At 37.8% G+C, this 18,545-nt stretch overlaps 1 protein-coding gene across 1 annotated transcript in view; it reads right to left on the bottom strand.

Annotated features, from left to right (window-relative positions):
• Nucleotides 1-18,545, bottom strand: part of Znf521 (zinc finger protein 521) — a 287,726-nt gene that overhangs the window by 254,458 nt on the left and 14,723 nt on the right. Inside the window, exon 3 of the mRNA XM_013014942.1 lies at nucleotides 1,891-2,070. Coding sequence (XP_012870396.1) covers nucleotides 1,891-2,070 — 180 coding nt within the window. The remainder of the gene's footprint in view (nucleotides 1-1,890; nucleotides 2,071-18,545) is intronic.

Genomic DNA, 18,545 nt, shown 5'->3' with positions numbered 1-18,545 from the left:
TTTTTTTTTTTTTGCTTAAATTATTTTTTCAGACAGGGTCTTATATCCACAGAGAGGCCACTGACCAAGATCCTCCCAATCCCTGCATCCCAGATAACTGAAATAACACATATGTACCAACTTGCCAAGACAGATGAATGTTCTGAAAGTCTATGGTCTAATAAATTTGCTCTCTGCAATCCCTTCCTGAAGAGCCGAAGTGTCCTTTAATACACCTATTAAATATTGGATTTAATCCAACATTTCCACAATATTCTGTCCAGGAAATTTGTTGAAATGGAACATAAAATCTTACAAAAGAATAAATATTCGGTTGAGAACAGTTGGACATGCACCTTCTAGTAAGTATATTTCCTGTACATGTTCAATGGAAGGAAGATTTGTACTATAAAAGTAAAAGAGACAGGGAAAGACATATACATATACACACAGAAACAATGTCAGCGTCAAGTTGTAAAAAATAATGGCATATATTAATTAATAGTAAGCAAATCATGACACAGTCAAACAGGCTGTCTATCCAATATGCCCAACCCAACCCGTACAGTGCATTCTTGTTGGATTTCCTTGATGAGGAAAATGCATGTGGTAGACCAGTTCTAGGACCCAGAAGGACTCAAACTTCAGAAATGTTTAACTGCCTTTTACAGAATGGCACAGTATTTACTTTAACCTATGTTCAACCTCCTGAACACTGTCATATTTATTACTTATGAGCACCAAAACTGCAAATGCTATGTAAATAGTTGTAGTACTCTTTTATTTAGGGAATGACAACAGAAAAGTCTGTGTACCCGCATGATATGGATCACAGTTGGCTAAATTCATGAATGCAGACTCATAGCTATGAGACTTTATTTTGATAAACTGAATCTCAGTCCTATTTAGCCATCACATCAAACACATACAGATTCAATGTGATTTTAAATGTGACACTTCCATTGAACTGGAAAGCATATTTGGTTGTCAGACATAGTGCGTACCCAGTGCAGGGCTAGGTTCAGACAAGGTGATGATGAAGATACCAGTCCAGCCTTCCAGCTTTAGTCGAAAGGACATTGAGAACTGTGGATTCAAGAATAAGTAATAGGGGCTGAGAAGGTGGCTCAGTGGTAGAGTGCTTGCCTTGCATGCATGAGGCCCTAGGTTCGATTCCTCAGCACCACATAAGCAGAAAAAAACAGAAGTGGCATTATGTCTTAAGTGGTACAGCACTAGCCTTGAGCTGAAGAGCTGAAGAGCTGTAGGGTCTAGAGAAATCGCACATTCATAGAATGTGTGTTTAGCACACAGGCACTGGATTCCATCCCCAGCAACAACAACAACAGACTAAGTGTCATTTGACATTGTGCATCACAAAATGGATATGTTACTCAGAGAAAGATCAGGGAAAGTTGCCTTGATAAGACAATATTTAGCTATAATATATCCATGATAACTTTCTTTAGTATTCAAAATGACTTTTGCTTTATTATAGTCACCTAATGTTATATTGTACACCTGCATTGCAGGAAGAAGGGTAGGAAGGAAGGAAGGAAGCAACCAAGCAACCAAGCAAAAAAGAAAGAGAAGGGAGGAAGGAAGGGAAGGGAAGACAGAAAGAAGGAAGAAAAAGGAAGGGAAGGAAAGAAGGAAGGACGGAGGAAGGAAAACATCCATTATCTATTAAAATCTACATTCAATTTAAATTCTAAGAAGGCCTATAATACCAAAATAACTCCAGAGCAACCACCTGGGAATTATTAGAAACAGCTCTATACCTACCTAGGATTTCAACTTTGGAGTGAAATAACAGAAAAAAGGAGGGGGAAAAAAACCCACAAAGGTATAAAGTGAAAAAATCAGAACTAGAACAGTCTGAGAAGACAAGAAGTGCTAAGTATTGTTTACCTGCCAGCTGACATTGATTAATCTTGTGTTCTGTGATCTCGCTCAGCGATTCGAACACCTGGAGGCAGCTGTCACAGCTGTGCACTGTTTCGTCTTCCAACTCCTCCCCGTCTTCCGGCCTCTTCTTACAATCTACTGCCTCTCCATCTTCAGTCTTGTCTTCAAGTTTACAGTTGGGGTCTGAAGGAAAAATCAAGACTATAAGTATGGGGTTTAAAGACAGGTTCTTTTAAAGTAACATTTAATCTTCTTGCTACCGAAAACAGCAACATCATTTCCCCAGAAGCAGCCATAGGAAGAAGGCCTCAGTGCGGATTTTATTATAGCAGGATCAAAAGGAAGCCTTCCCTAAAATTGTCAGTTTTTAAAGGAGTTCATCCTTTCTCCCCATGACGAAGCCCTTTTCCCTACCTCTCCTTTCAAATAAATCACTGCCCTCCCCCATAAATTAACTTTGTCATTTTTTTCATAGCCTTTAAGGTCTTTGGCCTTAAAAAAAAAACAGAGAGAGATAAACTACTTTTTAAATTAAATGGTCTCCAATGCATAGAAGAAGAAAAAAAAGAAACCACTGTGCGCAAGAATGAGCCCCTTTTCTGCTAAATACACTCTTTCATGGGAAATTACCAGAATTACACATAAATCTAGAATAAGCTAATTACCATAGGCACAAAATTGACCTTTACTTCTAAACTGGTCCAAACACATAGTTACTCCATTATTTGTTAGACATCAATAGCAAAACAAGCTCTACCATACAGTAAAATACTCTTACAAATACAAGCTCATGTGTAAGAATATCACTATTCTTTTGTTTCTTTAAAAAAATTATTTTTAAGGAGAAACAAATGAACAGCAATTACAATGCTAATCACAACAATTTGAATTGGTGTTAACAATATTGAAAAAACTAGATATTGTGAAAATTAAAATATTTCCATTTAAACCCTAAGGATGTTGGTATACAAACATCAGGGGAAGTAAAAGCATATATCATGCATTTACTTTAATTTTTTTTTTTGGGTCCGGTCATGGGGCCTGAACTCTAGGCCTGGGCACTGTCCCTCAGCTCTTCAGCTCAAGGCTAGCACTCTACCACTTGAGCCACAGTGCCACTTCCGGCTTTTTTCTTTTTGCTTATGTGGTGCTGAGGAATGGAACCCAGGGCCTCATGCTTGCAAGGCAAGCGCTCTACCACTGAGCCACCTTCCCAGCCCCAAATTTTTGATGGTTTATACTGTCCTTTGATTTGCTTTAAAGAAGTATTCCTGATTTGATCTCTGGACTTCCCAAATGTCGTGTGTGTGTGTGTGTGTGTGTGTGTGTGTGTGTGTGTGTGTGTGTGTTGCCTAAATGTTATGTGTCTGTGTGCCTGTGTATATCTGTGTGTGTTTGTGTGTGTGTGTCTGTGTCTATGCGTGTGTGTGAGAAAGAGAGACAGAAACAGAGACAGAGACAGAGAAAGATGGCAAATTAGTGAAGTAGCCCTAAAACCTTGATGCCTTTACTCTTGTGAAAGAAAGGGTAAGTTAAGGGAAGGGAGGAAGAAAGAGCCAGAGAATAAATGTGCCTTCTCAGGGGAAATCAGGATAATATAATAGGTAACTTAATTTATGGAATGCTGATTTCTAATAACAAAAAGTCCTCCAAACTTAGAAATAAATGATGGCTCAAATCCAAATAGATAGATCTTGGTCACTCCACAAAAATTACAAAAGATTTGTAGCAAGATGCCTAAGAAATATGCAATATATTCTCTATAGTCACATTTCAATATAATTGTAATAATCATTTTAATAATCATTTTAATATGACTGCAATCCATTGCATGATTTAAATGTAAACTATTTAATATTTCAAATATTTCATCAAATATTTGAAATGTTACAGCCAAGAATCCATGCAATCAAAATGGCCAAGTATTTCTCAGAAAAGTCACTAAGTGTTACCATCCCACTAGCTAAAGTGTGACTCTGAGTTTGCATGCAGCATGCTCCTGGGAACACTTCTACAAGTCACTATGCTTCTTTTGTCAGTTATTCCAGGATCTTCCTGCACATCTGCAATAGGCTTACATATAATACACTGTCCCCCTTTCCAATGATTCACAGATGCCAAAAATCCATATTATGAGAATCGTCTAGGCTCACAAAAGAAGTAAAATTCCTATCTCAAAAAGTAAGTTTTTTGTTTGTTATTTTTTAAGAATATAGTTTAAATGGGTAATTTGGGTCTACTTGCCATCTGGAAAATTATTAGCTCAATATTTTGCCCTCTGTCCATTTCATGCTACTGAGGTTTAGATTACTCATTCTTGAGGGGACAGCACTGTCTCCAGGTGAGTGCTTAGTAAATATTATTTAGTGATAGTAAGAGGGGACAGTAGAAAAGAGAATGCTAAAACAATCCTCTTTTTATATGTATGTATACATACATTTATACACATATACATATATATGTGTATGTATACATACATATATACACATATACATATATATACATACATATATATATATATATATATATATATATCTCCAACAGAAACACAGTTGTTAATACAAATTAAAGAGCATCTACATGCCTGCATTTTCCAAGACTGACACTGGGTGATCTATCACATTTGAGTTTCCTGCTTTTAAGTGTTTGGTCTAGAGCTACAGACGCAACAAATGGGTCATGGTCTAAAGAACTCCCACAAACTAAAGCCAAGTAGTAAAATACTGCCAAACTAGAGAGTGATTCGGGAAAATAAATAACTGTCCCAACCACAGCAAAGTGGCCCTCACCCCCTCACCATTAAATACTTGCCAAGAAGCATCTTGCACACACTGAATATTCTTAGTTGTTTAGCATGGGTTTCCAGTTCCTCAAAAAGCTGACAGCACTCAGGGAAATGTGGGTATTAGGTCTGAATTTCAATATGATTATTTAAATGCTACACATCAAGTTTGCAGACCTGTTTGCTTTTAAATAAGAGGATTTTTTCCTGAATACTTTAAGTAGCACGTACAGAAATATGATTAAAAACTCCCCTAACTTGGTATTCTGGAATACGAGCACATTACACAAACCCAATATAAAAAATGCCAAATAAGAATGCACAATCTTTTTGTGCTTATAAAACTCAAGAAAGGACCCCAGCAGTTCATGCTTCTGCCATGATGCCTAGTTATTAGAATGGGGTCATTTTAACACTAATAAAAATGTTTTTGCTTCCACTTCTGCATTTACAGAAGAGACCCTTCAGGGACTGAACTCAGTCAAGCTTACTCACTTTTGCTGCAACTTTAGGATGCATGCTCCAGCCAACTGGCGAATTTGTTTTTAGGTCAACACTTAAGCGGGGACCCTCTGGGAGGTGGGTTCGATTATAGACTATGAGGCCTTAGTGTAATGAGCACTAGAATCTCAGTCCCTCTCCTTGTAAGGAGATTTTTTTCAACCTCCACCTTCATGAGTAATTCTTCCTTTTCTATTCAAAAGATGTGCCTAGGTCCTTTAGTGACTTCTCTTCCTGGTGCCAGTTGATGGAGGAAGATTCTCAAAAGCTTTCCTTGTGAGCCATTTCTTTCCCACAGGTGGCTACACTTCAGTAATTGCACATGGCCTTACTGATGGAGTTTTTATAAAGTCCTTTGAGAGCCAATCATAAAAAAATAATTGTATTACTCTGTTAGCCATTCAAACCTCCGACTCCAGCCTAAAGGGTTATAAAGACAAGGTCCATGCCTGTGAGTGCGGCCCAGCCCCCAGCACCACCACACGAAGGACAATTGTTCTTCCAACTGCCTGGTTGGCTATAAAACCACTCAAGGGGCAGTGTGTTAAAATATCCCATACACTCCACATTCCAACTACAAAGCATGGCAAAACGGCAAGCCCCACTCTCTCTTGCCTCTTCCAAAATGATGATGAACTAACATGTGACATCCACCCCAAATGATCTCACCTGTTCAACTCTCAACTCATCCTTTCAAGAGGATATGATGAAACACTGAATTTATAGTGTTCTGATGTGGATAGAAGGTTGAATTTTGGCATGGAGATACCATTATTATGACTACAATAAATGGCAGCATTCTGTTTCCAATCTTGTTAACAGTTCCCATAAATGGGAATTTAAAAGAGGCACTATTTTCCCCTTATTATGTTCCCTGGCAGGTAGTCCCTTTCCTTCTTCTTATCCTCCTCTTCATAAGGATTGTTATTGCTCTAACTTGGCTTAATAAAATTACAACTTTGGGGAAAATGAAAAATTGCACTTGCTTAAAAGTGTTGGAGGCAATAAACCCATGGACTTCAATTAATTTCAAGTGTGGGATCAGTTTAAGGCCAACCAGCAGAAATTCTATTCTGTCCATGTAAAAATGAGGTTTCACCACATTTACTTTTTATAACCTATATAAAAGTCAAGTAAAAGTAATGAATATCTAAAAGCCATCTCAGTGGGCTGGCAAAGACTATCTGTATTCTTGAAATGCTTCTTACATATTTCTCTCCTTGCAACAAGGAGCCCAGGCCTGATCAAAGCTAAAATGTCAAACTACTGAGAAAACAGCCCCATTTCCAATCCATTTCGCTGCCTAGAAATGGACCTCCTTCCAAGCCACTTTTGCATGGAAAAGCACTGGCAAAAGAAAGAAAAACTTAAGAGATCATGTGGCTGTAATTATTACCAGGCAAGGAATATTTCTGCAGCTCAGTGGTAAAGTAAAACTCTGTCGCTCTTTGCTCCCAACAGTGTCCATTGCAAAACAACTGCCTCATTAAATCTCTGCAGTAAGATTAATATGCCGTAGCTGCACTACATTTATAACTTGGTACTCTATAAAAAGCACATTTAATGGTAAGAGCCAGAGCCTAGATACAAAGTATTACTATAAAAACTTTTGGCAGCAGTGCATATGGCAGGGCCTTCTCCTTGCAAGAGATATAAGTGAGGCTTTTACTGGTGAATTGCAAGCATGAAGTCCTACATTTAAAAAACAGAGCTGGTTTTTATGGCAATGGCAGCAACACACGATTCTGAGGATGGTGTAAATATGAATGCACGAAGATTACTCAACAACTAAGACTGGCAAGAGATGAATGAACTCAAAATACTTCATACACACACAAACTTAAAACTGGACCATTTCCTAACAATTTGTTCTCTGGTCATAGCCAGCTTTTTAGCAAATTAAACAATCGTGGCATGAATTACTCAATCTTAAATCAACCAACACAGTGCCAAATGAGTTCAAGAAACTACCAACTGAAAAAGCATGCTATGAAAAACAAAAGTTAGTGTTGTATTGTCATGATCCGGACATCTTGGATATCAATATGTAAAGATATAAAAAAATACATACCCAACAAACAGTGGTCCTGATACTACATCACTAGTGGAATACTAAAGTTATTGGAGGTTTGCTACTTCAGAAAGTAGCTAAGAATACCTCTAAAAAATAAGAAAGCAATGAAGTCCAATATCATATTTAGGAATTTTATGTTAGTAAAGAAAACAAATAATAAAAGTGTCTATATATAAATATGTTATATTATTATATATAAATACATATTATATGCTATATATGTGTATGTATGTATAAAAATATATAACATATATTATATGTGTGTATATATACATACATAACAAAAATAACACATAAAACATGTTTATATATAAATTTTATCTCTATGCTTATATATACAAACATATATAAGCATTAATGTATATATGTTAATATATATAATTTCACACTTGAATCTTCCAAACACCAGGAAAAAAGATAAAAACTTAAGTCCCTCCCCTTCCCCCATTTCTGATTTTGGTACCCTTTGTCTTGTATGTAAGTGTATTTGATTTGGAGAAGGAAAGAGGAATCAGAGAAATGGTAGAACAAAGGGTGAAGCAACGCAAGAGCAATACTCACTAGACACCCTGTTGGAAATGAACTTCACAACCACAGGGGTGGGACAGGGAGTGGGAGGAAGAGAAGGAGAAAACAAGGGGAAGGGGTAAATGTACTCAGTACCCTATTTATGTAACTGTAACCCCTATGAATATCTCCTTTACAATAAAATAAATTTTTTTTAAAAAAAGGAAAAGAAAAACAACTTTAGGCTAATGACTATCTTGTGTCAAAAAATTGTTGTATTTAAAGTTCTCATGTGTATAAATAACTAGTCAGCTAGATTTGCTGGAATATTTAGAAAAGAGAGACCACTTATTTAAAGTAAATGATGTCTGAAAATACTTCTTGTCTATACATGGGTCCAAATCATGTTCTCTGATTTCTCTTTTTGTTTTTTTAGAGGAAAAGCTACCTTTGGGCTATAAAGAGTTAACCAGAAGCAGAAAGCCTTCCTAGTTTTCAAAAACCAAAAGGCGGGATCATTATTTTGTGTTTTCTGGGCTTTAGATATGCACTCAAACTTGAAATCCCATAAGATGAAAACAGATTTGGGGAAAATAAATCGCACATTGTTATAAAATGGCAAGCAGGCTCAAACGAATGAAAACAGCCTTGCCAGACTGTGCAGCCTTCTGTCCCACACTTGCCTGCTGGTCTGCTGTCTCTTTTTTTCCCTTACAGTCAAGCAAAGGTAAACAAACAAACATTGCAAAATATACACAAAAGCAATCAGTGGGCTGGTTAGGCATAAATGAACATCCTGGAGCCACGGCCTCAGCTTGGTGGGACAGGTCTGATTCCAAGCAGCGACAGGGCTAAGCAGCAACAGGTCCCAGTTCATGTGGTCAAGGCTAAGAATATGCTTTTTTTTCTTTTTCTGTAGTGTTTATTTACCAATCACTCTATTCTCTGAAAGTTACTAAACTGTTTTATAGAAGATAGAAAGCAATTACTGTCATCTGTGTGTTCTCTCTTTTGTCTATAAAGCTTCTCAAACAGAGAATTATCTCCGCATTAAACAAAATCATACTGTTGATGTTTAGCCTGTCTGTGGTTTTGCTTGATTGTTGTATAAGTCTATCGTGGTCCTTCAAATTCAAAGAAAAATATCCTAGATGCGCTATGATTGAGAACATGCCAAATATGGTTTTATTACCATTCTCCTTATATAATGAAACTTCTTGTGGGAGAATGCTAAAAGAAATTTAAAAAAATACACACGTATACATATTTGGAACCAAATAAATGGTTCTGTTCTTCCTATCAGAAAATTCTACCTAAATTTCTTCTTTCCACTTAATGCCTCTTTATCACTTAATTAAAGAACAACCCAATAGAAGAAAGCAACTTCATCACTCCAACTTTAAAGTCATAAACAGAGTCCTACTATAAAGTCTTCTAACTTCTGAATAAATCTCTGTGACTGCCTTGTACCTAGAAGGTGACAGACATTTTACTAAAGACTCTGGAGGTTCAAAATTCTAAGTAGACTTGGTTCCTGGGCTCAGGATCTTGCAATCCACCATAGTTTCCCAACTGATTGGTAAAAACAATCAGTGTATGAAGTCACTGGTTCTTTCAGCCCTCAAAATGCCCAAGAAGTTGTATATTTGTTTCTTTAAGCCTTGAACACTTTGCCCATTTATCCAAGTCTGCCATTTTTGTCTGAAATGACAAGATGATGCCTAGCAGGTACAGAGAGGGAGGGAGGGAGGGAAGGTGGGAGGGAGGGAGGGAGAAAGGAAGGGAAAGACAGAGAGAGAGAGGGAGAGAGAGAGAGGGAGAGGGGAGTAACACAGGGAAAGCAGAGGAGGAAAACACAGAAGGGGAGCCTCAGATTGTGGGTGGACATATTTTATCCAGAGCAGCATTGGGCAACTTTTGAAGGGCGGACATACTGAGAACAAGTAGAACAAAGCTCTCCAAACTGAGAAACCATGGTGAAGCCAAAGCTGTGTGAATCTACAACAGGACTTTCAGGAAGAACAGTACTCATGTCCCATTTAAAAAGGGGCATCAACTAGAGTGGAAGGACAGGAATGCAGTGGCAGAGACCAGGCTGGACATGTGGCTAGATCACCTGCAAACTTGGACTCTATGAAAGCTGTTCCATTGGTCACGGAGTGGATTACATGGACCTGGATAAAAACCAGATCATGAAGCAGGCAATCCAATCTGGAGGCTACAATATAAACAATGAAAGAAGCGGACACAAACTGAGTTGATGGCAGAAAGGAAATACTGGGCTTAGAAGTCCAGCATTGAACCTATATTGATTGTGGGGGCTGGGAAAGAAAGAGGGGGCTGGGCTGGGAAGGTGGCTCAGTGGTAGAGTGCTTGCCTTGCATGCCTGAGGCCCTAGGTTCGATTCCCCAGAACCACAGACGCAAAAAGAAAAAAAAAGCCAGAAGCGGCGCTATGGCTCAAGTGGTAGAGCACTAGCCTTGAGCTGAAGAGCTGAGGGACAGCGCCCAGGCCCACAGTTCAGGCCCCACGACTGGACCCCCCCCAAAAAAAAAGAAAGAAAGAAAGAGGGGGCTGTCTTGATGTCTGCCAGATGTCAAATTTTAGAGGAGCCATTCCTAGAGGAGAACTTGCACACTTGGTTTTAAATTTTGGCATACAGTATTCATCCAGCTAATGATTCAGTCTTCTATTTTAACACTCAGGTTTTGTCTTTTAACCATCTTCTCACTCACATGCATGGTGGCACATTAATGCCAAAGGTGAAAAGAGAAGAGAAAGAATTATCATACTAGCTAACATTTTAATCTAATACAAAAGGTCCTTAGCACCCCAAAGAAATCTGACACTCTACCACCTGAGCCACAGATTCACTTCTGGCTTTATGCTGGGTAACTGCTGGTTAATTGCTTAACTGCCTTCAAATTATGATCCTCAGATCTCAACCTCCTAATCAGAAAGGATTACTGGTATGAGTCACTGGTTCTCGGGTTTATTTCTGGGAGATTTCAGACTTTTCCTCCTTCCAACTCCTTGGTTGGATACCTTAGTATTCAACGTTCATCACCAACATATTTTGATCTTAAATAATCTAACACCCTACACCGACAGACAAAATCAACTTCTACATTCCCTTGCTCAAAATTAAACCAAGCCTTCAAGAAGCTTTCTTCTATTTTATGTAAAAAGAAAAAAAACATATAAACATTTTTAATAACCAGGTGTTTAAGAGGTATTTTCTCTATAGCAATGTAACTGTTACACAACTAAAAACCTATTCCAAAAAAAAAAAAAAAAACTACTTCAAAGCATGTGCAGACTTTAGCACATAAGACAACCCAAATCATAAATGAAACTTATTTTGAAGCTAGACCTGTATGTTTGGGGGAAAGTCTCATTATTTTTCCATTTTACCAAATACACCTAGAGCTTCAGCTAAAATAACACAGCAATGAAGTACTACTATACCCAGCAAAAGAAAATCTATGGCAAAGTGTCTTTGTATTGGAGCCAACACACTTTCTAAAACTTCTACCAGCCATTCTTAATTCTTCAGCCAATTTAGATAGCAAATTGCAACAATATTTCTGAATTGGATACTTAAAGTTATCTCAATAATTACTGAAACACTAGTTAAGGGAAACCTGTGTGTTCTATCTTGAACTAGAAAAATTAACTGCCTGCAATATAACAGTACTTATACAATGCAGTAGGACTTGACTTCAAGATTGGAGAGGATAAAACCTAATTCATTCACAACAATGTATCCAATAAGTATTATCCAATTCTCCTCACTTCTTCTTTTTCTTTTAATTTAGTGAGTTCATCTTCTAAGCTACAATGTGCACTGATATATTTATAAGGCATGAACAATGGATTTGATTTAGGATTAACATTTTCACAAGAGAAGGTTACAAACAACTTTTTTTCTTTTTCCCAGTCAACAATTCCAAATGCTTCTCCAGCAAACGGAAATCAAACTGCTATTAAAAGGAAGTAACATCAGAAGCGAATATCTCACACCTGTAATCTTATCTGCACAGGAGGCTGAGACCTGAGGACTGCAGTTCAAAGACAGCACAGGCAGGAAAATCTATGAGACTATTACGTCCCATTAACCACCAAAAAAGCCAGGAATGGTAGAGCTCTAGCCTTGAGAAGAAAAAAATGCTGACAGATAGATTGAGTCCAGGCCCTAAGTTCAAGCACCACTATTGGCATACACATATGCAGAGAAGTGGAAAATGATTTGTGGAAAAAAGGGATATATATAGAATATATATTCTATATATAATAAATATACCCTATACACTTAATAGCTAAAATATATTTAATATATAGTATATAAATATATGTATGTGTATATATGTGTGTATATGTATTTCTTAAGCTCACATATAAGTGGCAAGCCCACATTTGTAAGTGATCCTACATAGGAAACTAAGAAAGTGGTTTCTGAAAAACTGTTCCAGTAACATGATGACTTGGGAAAAGAGTAAAAAAATAAAATCCTATAAATATGTTATATGTTTAACAATGAAAGATCAGAGCAAAAAGTGAGGCTGTGATTTATGACTTATGAGCTATTACAAACTACAAGAAAATTTATGTATAATTGAAAAAAAACAAAATCCATTTTGCCTTCCTCTAGTTAGACTAATAAATTTTAAAATACATACAGCCTTGAATGTCTAAGGTTTCTTCAGACCGATAAACAAAACAAGAAAAGCCACACCACCACCAAAAATAAACTATAAAAATAGATTATTATTGATTTTGCACCATTTCCACAACACTTTCCTTAAGGAATTTGAAACAAAGGAAATCTAAGAGCATCATTTTTAACTGTCTCACTGTACTTTTGATTTGTACTAGAACACCAAACCATTCCTTAAGTTTCCCTAAATACAACTTTTTCTTTTGTTTTAACATAATGTCTCCAAAATCAGATTTTTAAAAGGTAATTTTTCCAACAGAATGTCAGCCTGGCCAAATGTGCATTCAATCTGCATGTATCTGCAGACAAGTAATAAAGACACCAGCACCATTAGCATAATCAATACACAATTTACAGAGCCACCCAGACAGAACTGGAAGCGAACGTGTATGTCATTATGCTGGTAACGATAAATTAATAGTTGTTTGTGAAAACACGTTCCCATTTTTACTGTCTCCATCTTGACTTGTCAAGATAATGTGATCACACATTAAATATTTTACTGTATATATGTGCTATATATAAACATAGTTTAAGTGATTTATTATCAATGAGCTACAAATATGCATAAAGTAAAATGATAAAAATCAATCACATAAAAGAGAGAATGGCTGCTAAATAAACACCTCTGTAACTGTGCGCATAATTTTCACTAAATCATTGTCCAAATCTTACATGTCTTAGAAGGCGTCCAGAAGTGCATGGTTCTTCTTTTCTTGTTTTGAGGATTTTTTGCTTGTTGGTTTGTTTGTTTGCTTTTTGGTATTGGAGACCAAACTCAATGCTTTCAGATGCTAAATACCCATTAAACCACTGAACTACACCTCAACCTTCATCGATTTTCTTCTCTTTTTTTTGTTTTTGTTTTTTTATTTTGTTTTGTTTTTTTCTTTTCCTTTTGGTACTGATACTGAGGCTTGAACTCAGGGCCTTGAACCCTCACTTGACTTTTTTAGTTAAGGGTGATAGTCTGCCACTTCAGCCATGCCTTCACTTCTGGCTTTTTTTTTTTTTCTGATTAAGTTGAGAGAATAGTCTCCTAGACTTTTTTGCGAGGGCTGGCTTCAAACCTCCATCATCCCCTCTCAAACTTTTGAGTAACCAGGAGTACAGGCAATGAGCCGCCACCACCTGACTCATCTTATTTTCTTAAGATACTAAGAAAGAAATTAATCTGGTCAATCTTGCTACAGTTGCTTATAATTGTTTTAAAACTCCAACACTTATTAAACTTTACATTTTGAAAATGTAAACAGTACCAAAACAACAACAACAAAATATAAGTGCCACCTCTGAAATATTTGTATAAGACATCAATATTGGAATTTTTTTTTCAGGAATGGTAGCAGATCATGCCCAATGCCCTCTAGAGATGACATATCAACGTCCTATCAGTTAGTTCGTGGGTCAATCCATCTTCATCAGGTGTGTAACCGTTCACAGATTTTTAAATAAAAGACAACAGAGATGCTTTCAGGCAGGTGAATTACCTTACCCTGCCAAAGGACCTATGAGTTGGTTTCCCCTGGAGCACCTCATATGGGGTATTCAGTGTGAGCCAGGCACCAGGGGCTCAAGCCTGTAGTCCTAGCCACTCAGAAGACTGAGCTATGAAGCGTGTGGTTTAAAACCTGCCCAAGTAGGAAAATCCATTAGACCCTTATCTCCAATTAACCATCAAAAAGCTGGACATGATGCTGTGATTCAGGGGATAGGAAGCCAAACCTTGAGGAAAATGAAAAGAAAAGAAAAACTAAGGGACAATGCCCAGGCCCTGAGTTCAGTCCCCAATACCCCCCCAAATGAATAAATAAATAAATTCAATAATCCTGTGCTACTTCCCCATTCATTGCAATCCTCTGCAGGCCAGACTACCACTTGATTGTTCTTACAATTCAAACTGGCATGCTCTCCTTAATAAGTCTTCCTACATTAAACAAGAGCATCAAGAAGAAGACCTTTGAAAGTCTCTGTCAGGTAGTAATTGTGCTGAGCTCTCCCCAGCCATCCCAGTGTGGGATCCCTCTGCACTGCCCATCTCCACCACTAAAACACCTCCAGATCAGCTTGCAGAGCTATTCTGTTCTTTCAGCAGAAGCCAAAGCCTTTAATTACACAATTAGGGATTTATCAGGTTTCCAGTGCTTTCAAGACTCTCTCAGGTGACAATGACTAATATCAACTCATAGTTCTTTCTTGTAGCAGTTACTTTCTCTTGGGGGAGGCGGGGCAGGGAACAGGGGATGGAATTAAAGAAAAGAATTCAGAACCAAATACCCAATGTAAAAGAGAACAACAGAAGAGAGGAGCCGGTGGCCAGAGGATTATTTCTACCTCTTGGTTTTTCTTTTGACTGGCCCCCTGGCCCTGGCTTCTTCTATTCGAGAATTATGAGATGAATGATTGCTCTCTTTCAAGTCAGAACATTGGTCTTCTGCTTCAGCCGTAGTAGTAAATAAATGAGCCCAGTGTCTGGGCCTCAGTATTTTTACCTACAAAATGGAGACAATGGAATCTGACACAGGGTTCGCTTCAGGCCAAACCGAGACATTAGGCCTCTGGAATCAAATCAGTTATAAATGTGAAGTATTAGGCATCAAGAGTGAACTCAGCTCTCCTCCAACTCCATTACCACCTTTTATTACATTAGAATGGTTTCTAAGCATTGAAGACAAGAGTTCACACAATTTCTCTCAGATTTTCTTCAGAGGAGGATATATTTTCTTCTCTACATGAAGAGGCAAAGCAGCCACAAAACTATGTTCTCCCTAAGGATTCTGCAGAAGAGGGAAATATAAAGAGAAAAGCACAAGCACGTTTATCTAGCTTCTCCGAAAATCAACCCTAATAAAAAGTGATTCCCAGTTACTGACATGCTTCATTTTAAACATCTTGTATTTGTTACCTAAGGTACCAGTCCTGTGAGGGGCCTTTCTACCATCTCACTTAGCAAGACTGAATAACATGCAAGATTCATCTGCAGGTCTACCTGGCTCAGGGATCCTCATGTCAACTCAGGACCAAAACTCTGCCATGATGACAGCAAAGACTAGAATAGAGAAGATTAATTCCCAAAGCAATGGACCCATGATCTGGGCTTTGTGAAGAAAGTCACTTTTCCTTCCACTGTGTAGACTTGTATAGAATTGGGGAAGGTAATTCCTAGAATTATACATCAGGAGACTCAGATTCTTCTCCTTGGCCTGTCACAATGCTTTGGAATGATTTACAGCATGACAATTCAGCCCTTTGGATCTTGGACATGATGAAGGGATGACCTCAGGTCATCCCTGAACCTGTGATCTAAGCCTTCTCTCCTATGCCCACACTGCTCTCTGCCACAGCTGCTCTGTAGCTCTTTCTTAACAAGACACCCAATCCCCACCATGGTTGACCTTTAGGAAACTAGACTGTCACCCTTCTTAGAATGTCTTCTAGAATATCTATGGAAATGATCCCAAAGAGGAATTTCCTGTCACTATCATTTGAGAATACTCCACTCATTAAAAGTGGCTGGTCACAATCCTCCTGGCTCTCTCCATTCCATCTTCCATTAGGATTTCTTTCACTTCATTTAGCATTAGCATTGAATGAAAAAGGATAAATTAGATATATGAAAGTCATCTAATTAGCTGTATTAAGGTGTTAGACTATGTATATAAAGTCAACTTCATGGCAGCTATCATCTAGTTAGTATATAAAGAGAGAACAGTGTTTATAAAGGGTGTCAATGGACACATGACTGCCAGGACCAACCCAGGCCACTGTCAGGCTGTATTTCCAAATCTCAAAGGGCAAGTGGGAGTCAAGCAGTCTGGAATGAAGACTGAGTGATTTCATGGACTAAACGCAGAAGGAAGGCTGGCCCCTGAACAATCAGGGAAAGGTAAGGGAAAATAAGATCAAAGTGAAGAGAACAGTTGTATTTACCATAGAAAGAACAGAGAATAAATTAAGAAGTAAGATGTTTCTGGTAAGCTGTCCCCAAAGAAGATTTGGGATAAGAAGGAAAGCAGGCGCTAGGCACAGATACAGACTGGAGGTTGTTAACTGTATGCAAGCATGTCCTCTTCAACTTTCACATTCTCTACCCACAGGCACTTCTAGACCAGAGACTCCTTTCTCCAACTGGAGTAAAATGCTTCTACACACATATGGTGATGACCTGGGTGACCGAGAAAATCACTCCTTCACTTATTCCTTTTTTAAATCCCAGCCTAAGTTTAATTCTTAACTGAAAAAGTATGGATAAACCTACTGTGATTAAACCATCCATAATGACAGATGAATTATTTTTGTTTTGTTCCCATCTCAAGAACCACCTTTGCAAATGAGCATCGCATTTTCCCCCAAGAACCAGAATACAACCTAACATACCATAAAAGTGGTGCCAGAGGTTCTAAGATTAATTAGCCTCAGTTTATCATTATCTTTTAATTGAACTTTCTGCACAAATTTATCTTTCAAAATCCTCTACATTTGCAAGAAGAAGTTGATATTTAGAATTAATCACTGTCTTGACCGCCATGAATATGCTAGCCCTTTTGGACTGAACCCCACAAAGAGTTGAGAAAGAAACACTCATACACACACACACACACACACACACACACACACACACGCCACCTCCAGATGGGGCCTCAGGAAGGGGCTATGTTGAACACACTCTACCTGGACTCCACATTTCAATCATAGCAAAAAGGAGCTTTCTAGAATAGAAAAGAGTTACATAGTACACAAAAATGAGAAGACCCTTGAAAGAACAAGAAACAGTTGCTAGACACTTCTAACCACTTTTGGAAGAGCTCATACCTATTAACTCTCAATTTTGACAACCCTATGAATTAAGTATTATTATTACCCGGATGTACAGACAAAGTAACTAAAGTACAAAGTGAGTCATAACTTGTCCAGAGTCAACCAGAATTAGAATATCAACCAGGAGTATAGTTGAATAAACATGCACTTAATCATCGCTCATTATGTCTATCAGAATTCCAGAAATAAGATGAGGTGCTAAGGATATGGGGGTAGAAGTATAGCCATGACACCACAGAGACAGGGAATCTAAAACTGAAGGAAGATTCAGGGGAAAATATTCTGTCAGGTGCAAAAACCACTGGTAAGGAAGAAAATGTCAAGCAACACAGATCATACAATCTTAAAACTTCTCTATGGCAAAAGAAAAAACAAACAATTACCAACCATAAAGTCAAAGACAATCTAGGAGAAATATGTATAACATATGAATCAGACAAAAAACTAATTTTCTTAATGACATGAGCTGTTTATTCAAACCAAAGGATAAAAGAACCCAGAAAATAAAAGGGCAATTCCCACACACACACACACACACACACACACACACACACAAACCAATAATTTATAAACATTTGAAAAGATGCTCCCTCTACTTTCATTAGCATAAGTGCTCATGAAAATGTCAATGGACTACCAGGTTTTGTTTATTTTTCACAAGTCGAACTAGTAAAAACCAAAATAAGTATAGCTCTAACCCTGCCACTAACAGGAATGTACAGTGTTCTTATCATCCAGAGGACACGCTGGCCTTATCTATCAAAAATTTAAATGCATATTCCCTTTAACCAGTAGCTCCATTTTTAGGAAATTACTCAATATAGCATACTCATACATGCCAGCAAGAATCATACATGTATGAAGCACCCCTTGCAAAAAGAAAACTAAATCATGATGATGTGAGAAGGAGGGACTAAATAAACGACCATCAATCATACAGTGGATAGGGTAGAGGCGTTAATATAAAAATGAAGGATACAACTTGCTGACACTGAAGAATTCCTAGGAAACACATTGTCATGATTTGGATATGATTTGCCTCCTGCAGGTTCATGAGCTACAAAGTTCTTCACTGGAATGGTAGGTTGAGATGGTAGAAATTTTAAGAGATGAGGTCTAATGGAAGATTACCAGATTATGATGGTCCTGTCCTGTAAATGGATTGATAGTTATCTCCCTTACATTATTTTTCACAAGCATACACTCTTATAAAGTGAGGCCATTCCATGCCTTGGCTTCTGCATGCAGCCAGCCTTAAA

Source organism: Dipodomys ordii, unplaced genomic scaffold, assembly GCF_000151885.1.
Source record: "Dipodomys ordii isolate 6190 unplaced genomic scaffold, Dord_2.0 Scaffold25, whole genome shotgun sequence".
In the NCBI taxonomy this organism is placed as follows: Eukaryota; Metazoa; Chordata; class Mammalia; order Rodentia; family Heteromyidae; genus Dipodomys; species Dipodomys ordii.
This window is presented reverse-complemented; position numbering and strand designations above follow the sequence as displayed.